Source organism: Emys orbicularis, chromosome 2 (assembly GCF_028017835.1).
Source record: "Emys orbicularis isolate rEmyOrb1 chromosome 2, rEmyOrb1.hap1, whole genome shotgun sequence".
Lineage (NCBI taxonomy): Eukaryota > Metazoa > Chordata > Testudines > Emydidae > Emys > Emys orbicularis.
Window position 1 is genome coordinate 3,396,032 of NC_088684.1, and position 6,583 is coordinate 3,402,614.

The window sequence follows — 6,583 nt, forward strand, 5'->3', positions numbered from 1 at the left end:
CCCCCGCCCCCGGCGATTCTTTCAGCTCTGGGAGATGTTTCCCTCCCTTGGCCTGGCCGGCAACGCCCTGGGGGCCCTAGGTGGCTTCACAGTGTCTCTAGCCGTGCAGGGGAGTCCGGGAGCAAATGAGGGTCACCCTGCGATGCAGCCGTCTGGCTGGGCAGACGGCCTGTCTAGCCCCCCCCACCCCTGGGAACCAACCATGCCCGGTGCTGGTGATGCCCAGGCAGCTCCACCAGGGCAGACCCGGCTCCCTCTCTACGCGCCCTAAATCACAGCGGGGCAGAGCTATCACAGCCACAGGGACGCAGGAGAACGGTCGGGGTCACATCCACACTGGAGTGGGGACGGGGGGGGGTCTGTCCCATTGCCCTGCCCTAACGCCCCCATCTTCCCATGGTGCCTCAGCAGTGGATCTCGTAGGCGATCTGCGGCTGGAACGCGAGTCCCTGATTGACAAACAGTTCGCTGGCCTCCCGCTCGCCCTCCTCCTCCCCCTCCAGGGTCTGCGTGGCCTGGTCCTGCAGCGGCTCCGGAAGCCCCGGGAAGGCCCCGGCCAGCCCCTCGGGGTCCTTGTAAGTGGCGAAGAGCGGCTTGGTGCGGTCGATGACGAACATCTCGTGGCCCCGCTCGTCGCGGTACTCCTCCAGCTGGGCGAAGGTGGTGGGCCCGTCCGAGTAGTCGTTGACGTAGAGGATGTTCTCCTCCTTCTTGGCCTTTTTCCGCTTGCGGTGCTTCCGGTAGATCATGACGATGAGGAGCAGGGCGACGAGGGCCAGCAGCGAGATCCCTACGGCGATGGCCGTCTGCGTGGCCATGCTCAGGGCGTTGAAGTCCATGCTCTCCATGTCGTAGAGGGGCTCCTGGCTGACGTCCACGGAGGCTGGGTAGGCGCGCGGCGGCGGCAGCGGCTGCTGCTGGGAGAGGTTGACCGTGAGGTGGAAGAGCACGCGGGCCGTGCCGCCCGGGTTGGAGGCCTCGCACGCGTACTTGCCGGCGTGGGCCACCGTGATGTTGTTGAGGAAGAGCATTCCACTGCCCGTGTCCGAGTCGAAGCGCTCCCCGCCGCTGCGCTCGCGCAGCTCCGCCCTCCCACCCAGCGGCCTGGCGCTCACCGTGGCGGGGCCTGCCCGCACGTGGGCCACCTTCCGCCAGCTCACCAGCGGCTGCGGGTAGCCGGAGGCCTGGCAGGAGACCCGCAGGTCGTCCCCAAGCCGGGCCGTCACCTCCAGCGGCTCCACCTGCACCACAGGCGGGATGCAGATCAGGCTGTTCCCAGAGATGTCCAGCAGGCTCTGGTAGGCCAAGCGGGGGGGCTCCGAGCACACAATCTTCTTGTCCAGCGAGCTGAGGAGACGCTGCCCTTCCTCCTTGATCCAGGCACCGAGCCAGTGCAGGGCGCAGTCACATCGCCAGGGGTTTTCTGCCAAGAGAAGCTGGGTCAGTCGGGACGGTGTCCAGCCACCTGACCCCCACCCCAAGCCAACGAAGGGGCCGGCTGACGAAGAGGCAGCTCCAGCCACAGCTCCAGGGAGCCGGGGCGGGTAGCTCGGGGGAATGGGCTAAAAGTCAGTCGAAGGAAAGTCTGGCTGAAGCTGGGGGAGTTTCCCTGCAGGGAGAGCCATGGGGGGGGGAGGGGCTCATGGCCTGAGAACAGGTGAGGGGGGCTGAGGGGCGACCGATCTCCCACGGGGGCAGGCTGGTTACGCCTCGCCCCTCTCCAGCACGTCATGCTCTGAGGGAGCTTCGGCACCTCAGCCTCCACACCCCAGCGCTATCGTCCCCGCTGCACTGCCGGGGGGTGACTCAGGGTCCAACAGGGCGCGTGTGCAGAGCCGGGAATCAAACCCAGGTCTCTCGACTCCCCGCCCCGGGTGCTAACTGCTAGATCCGCTGCCTCTCAGAGACGTTGAACGACACCATCGCTGGGGGAGTATCCTGGGGGACCAGTCAGCACCCTCTATCCCCCCTGAACAGCAGGGGGCAGCCCCATGGCAGCTAATTCCCCAGGCCTCGCTGCCCGAGCCAGGGCCCCATCTGCTGTGCCAGGGGGGAGAGGGGGAAGAGGTCCCGCTCAGCAGCCTGCAGCCCCACTCCCGGCGCAGAGCCTTGGCTCTCTCTGCCAGCTCCCTGCTCTGCTTCGTGGCATCCAGGCCAGATAGCTGCCTGGGCCCCCACACCCTGAATGCTGAGGGGGGGGTCCAGCCAGGGTCAGGGCCAGGTCACAGATTATTATTGGACTTTCCAGAGGGAGCCCTTGGTCCTGCCAAGCAACAAGACCAGCAGATTCCCTCCCGCCCCACCTGACCTGCAGGTGGCGCTCCAGCAGCCAGGAGCCCTGGCACAGGTGGGCGGGCCGTTACCTGTCAGCCTCAGCACCTGCAGGCTGATGAGGGGGCGCAGGGCGGCGCGGCTGATGGTGCGCAGGTTGTTCTTGCTGAGGTCGAGCAGGGCGAGGGAGGAGAGCCCCGCCAGCGCCTGCTCCTCCAGTGTCTCGATGCTGTTCTCCTGCAGGTGCAGCTCCTGCAGCCTCTGCAACGGAGTGCGGGGAGGGAGGGTCGCCTGCAACGGCCGCTGGAGAGCGCTGGGCTAGGCCAGCGGGGCTGACACCCGCCAGCAGACACGGCCCGACACGCCTGACATGCGCACACGCGTGCAAACCCGCGCAGGCACATGTCACGGTGCACACATCCACGCCCCGAGACCCCCCCATCAAACACACCGCCACGTACAAAGGCTGACGTACGCCCGCCGGTTCCCACCCCGACTCGCATACACATTCCCCCCCCCACACCCATCCAGAATGCCGCAAGCCGCTGCCCTTCACGCTGCGAGCCACAAGAGACCCCCCAGTTTCAGCTCTTTCCACGTACCGTCCCCTGGGAGATGGGGGAACATGATTCCCGCGTTACGGGGTGGGGGAATCCGGGCTTCCAGCCTCACATCCGTTTCTCAGGCCATTCCAGCCCCTCGTGTGTTGTGTCCAGTGGCTGGACAGGCGCGGGAGCTGCAGCCAGCCGCAGTCTGAGGCCGGGCAGCGGGGTCTCCGCTTGGCACTGGAAGCAGCGCCGACAAAACCCAGGGCAATCCCCTAGATACGCGCACGTCCATTGCATGTGGGCATGGGCGGGTTGGGCAGGGAATCCAGATGACCCCGCCCTAGGGGAAGGTAATAGCCCCTCCATCCACAGCCACATGGCTCCCTTACAAGCCCCCTCGGGCTGGAATGAGCCCTGGCACCGCATGCAGCCCCCTTGGTGACTGCTCCAGGCTGCCCAGGCAAGCCGGGGCTCCTTCCCCCGGCCTCATCCCAGGAGCGGAGCACCTGCCTCCCCCTCTCACCTGCAGGTGGCAGAAGGTGAAATCCAGCAGCTTGGTGATCTGGTTGCCAGCCAGGTAGAGGACGCGCAGGTGCTCCAGGCCCTTGAAGATGCTGCTGTTGAGGAGGTGGATGCGGTTGCCGGTGAGGGCCAGCTCCAGCAGGCGCTGCTGGCTGCGGAAGGCGCCCGGCTCCAGCGCCGAGATGGTGTTGTTTTGCATGTAGAGATAGTGCAGGCCCCGCAGCGCCACCAGGTCTTGCTGGTGGATCTGCGTGATGCTGTTATCCTGCAGGAAGACGGTCTGCGGAGGGGACACGGGGTGAGAGCAATGCCCTGGCTCCACCCCCCAGGGGGGCACTGCCCTCCCCAGCCCCCCGCAACCTCCCTGCCCTATGATGAGAAACAGATGCATCTCCCCCTGGAGTAACGCAGCACTGACAGAACCTCCCTCCCCCACATGCCAGGCCTTGGCCAAGGGTCTCCCATACCAGCCCGGGCAGGGATAAAGCCCCAGTAGCTCTGTCACTAGGGCATCTGCTCAGGGGTCGGGTACCCAGTGCACATGGGGGTTTACACAGAATGCACTGAGGCTTATCACAGCACTGGCCTTTCCTTCCTCTCTCCTGGTTTCTCTAGCCTCGTTCGGTGGCTGCAGGCTGGCGAGGGGCCTGCTGCCCGGTTCACCTAGTGGACAGGATGGAGCGGTTACTGCCGACGGCCCCTTCTGACCCAGTCCCCGTGGAGTCTACACCAGGAGTTAGGTGCTCAGGGCATGACATTTTCCCCAGTCCTAAGCGCTGTAGCTAAGTCGAGTTAATTTTTACGTGTAGACCAGTCCTTGCTATGCACAACATCACTACGATCCAGCCTTTCCTCTCCATCCACACCGCTCAAACCCTCGCCCCGGCTCTCAGCATCTCCATCAGGGGACCATCCTTCTCTCTAGCCCCGACAAATGCAATCTTCCCCGCTCCTCTCCATTCGGCTGCAAAGACCATTCTCCCAGCCGGCCCCTTTGACCACGTGGCCCCCTCTCTTTGGATCCCTCCCCCGGCTCTCCCTTCTCTAGCGCATCCAACATGAGCTGCTGTCTTCGGCTGCGGGTGTGTTGAGACAACTGCCTGCCATGAACCAGTATCGTATCCTTGTTCTCCCCTACCTGTAGCCAGCTGTTGTCTCTTGCCCTGTACTTAACCTGGGCAGGGACTGACTTTTTATTCTGTCTGTACAGCGCCTAGCACTACCATAATAATAATGGGTGCCTGGGTTCTATCCCTGACCTTGGGCTGGTCCTGTCCCATGTCTCAGTTTCCCTCTCTGTAGAAGGGGATAATGAGCCTCCCCCCTCCCAAGGGTGCCTGCTGGATGGATGCCAACATGAAACTGGGTGGGCCTGGGGGTGCCCAGCCGTACCTGGGTGGAGGGGTGGATGCTGGCCGGGATCTCCTTGAGGCCGAGGGAGCCACACTCCACGGTCATGCTGTAGCAGCGGCAAGTGGTGGGGCAGCCATTGGTCCTGAGCGCCAGCAGGGCCAGGAGGAGGAGGGACGAGACAAGCAGGGCCATTTTAGACCAGCTGGCAAAGAGACAGAGAGCGGGGGCTGAATATCGCCAACGCAGAACAGATCCCCTGCCCCAAACCCCACCGCGCCTGCGGAGCCGGGGCTAGAACCAGGTGCCCTGGCCCCAAACAACGTGCTTGCCCGCTGAGCCAGGGGAGGTCTTCCTCGGCCCAGCCCCAGCGGTAGGTCCCTGCTCCTGTACACAGGTCCAGCCACCAGAAGGCGACGCTCACATGTGAGTCCTACCCATCCATCCCCAAACCAGACTGGGGCTCCTACAGCCCAGAAGGAGCAGTCGGCCTGGCTGAGGCTCCGTGGGGAAGGCCCCTCCCTGGCTGCGCCTAATGCAGGGCAAATGCCAGGCCCTGCAGAGCGGCTCCGGGCAGGGCTGCGTCTGGCAGCCTGGAGGAGGCGCTGTAGGCGGCCGGCTGGGACAGGGTGGTGGGGGGTGAGTGATGGGGGAGCAGTGACACCGCATTCCCCAAGGTGTTGTGTTAAAGGGACATAGCTCTTACACTGCTCTACAGCCAAAATGCTTCTGACATAAATGTAGTCAAACTTTACTAATTCTGGGTCACTGAGAACGAAAATGATGCTTAAAATTGTTGATTGGCTCTAGTTTTCAAGATATGCTATTGGGTCAGTATATACGACCCTTGACTTGGGAATGGCGGAGGATAAGTGAGTTATAAAGGGAAGGGATCTCAATTTAAACCAGAAATGACTAAAATACATCTTTGACTGGATCTATGAATAAATCTATGACTGGGTTTGGACAGTACTTGCTTTTTAGGCAAAACAATGAATGATGCAATCTGAAGCTGGTATTGCGTCATACATGATATGAATTGCATCATGTTATTCCTAGAAGTCATGGATGATGCAATCATAACGAAGCTTACATCACTCTGCTGAACAAATTGCCCTATATCAGCTCTAGAAATCATACAGTGTCGTGCTCTCTTATTTGTCAGTGTTTGATTTTGCAAAGGGACACATTTCTGTTTAGCCAAAGTGAGCAGAGATGCCTCGTACTTGTGTGAACAGTGCAGATAACTTCTGCTATGTTTGTGGTGAAGTGACTTTTGCATCACAAAAGCGCAGTATAACCACTATGGTTAAGAAAGCCTATCACCTTTATTTTGGCTGCAAAATTGGAGATCAGGACAAGAGGTGGGCCCCACACATATGCTGCAACACTTGTGCAACAAATCTTCGCCAGTGGTTGAACAGGAAAAGGAAATCTATGCCTTTTGCAGTGCCAATGATTTGGAGAGAGCCAACAGATCATACCAGCAATTGTTACTTCTGCATGGTGCCTCCAGTTGGGAAAGGTGTGTCAAAGAAGAAAAAGTGGACTGTGCATTATCCAAACATTCCATCAGCTATACGCCCAGTACCCCACGGAGAAGGACTGCCGGTTCCTGATGCACCAGAATCATTCTCACTTGAGTCAGACGAGGAAGAGGAAGAGGATGAAACTTCTGGTCCTCAACCATCAATGTCACAGGACCCACATTTTCTCCCATCCTCCTCCTCTGAACCACACCTCATAACACAAGGTGAACTGAATGACCTTGTCAGGGATTTGGAACTACCCAAGAGTAAGGCAGAGCTGTTGGGCTCCAGACTACAGCAGTGGAATCTCCTGGCAGGTGATGTTAGGGTTTCCATGTTCCGTGACCGTCAAAAGGATCTTGT

General features: G+C 60.8%; 1 protein-coding gene across 1 annotated transcript; it reads right to left on the bottom strand.

The window, feature by feature from the left end:
• Nucleotides 1-404: 404 nt before the first annotated feature.
• Nucleotides 405-4,892, bottom strand: LRRC24 (leucine rich repeat containing 24). Its single transcript, XM_065400212.1, has 4 exons — nucleotides 4,734-4,892; nucleotides 3,343-3,621; nucleotides 2,364-2,532; nucleotides 405-1,423 (listed from the first exon to the last, which is right to left on the bottom strand). Exons 1-4 carry the CDS (start codon nucleotides 4,884-4,886, stop codon nucleotides 405-407), a joined length of 1,620 nt encoding a protein of 539 aa, XP_065256284.1. The 5' UTR covers nucleotides 4,887-4,892.
• Between the last annotated feature and the right edge of the window lie 1,691 nt (nucleotides 4,893-6,583).

Bases quoted from the DNA above. Each gene is read 5' to 3' on its own strand.
- LRRC24 (XM_065400212.1), bottom strand. From the start codon at position 4,886: ATGGCCCTGCTTGTCTCGTCCCTCCTCCTCCTGGCCCTGCTGGCGCTC. The intron at 3,622-4,733 runs GTACGGCTGGGC...TCCCCTCCGCAG, and splicing joins GCATCCACCCCTCCACCCAG to ACCGTCTTCCTGCAGGATAA. The intron at 1,424-2,363 runs GTAACGGCCCGC...TTCTCTTGGCAG, and splicing joins GCAGGTGCTGAGGCTGACAG to AAAACCCCTGGCGATGTGAC.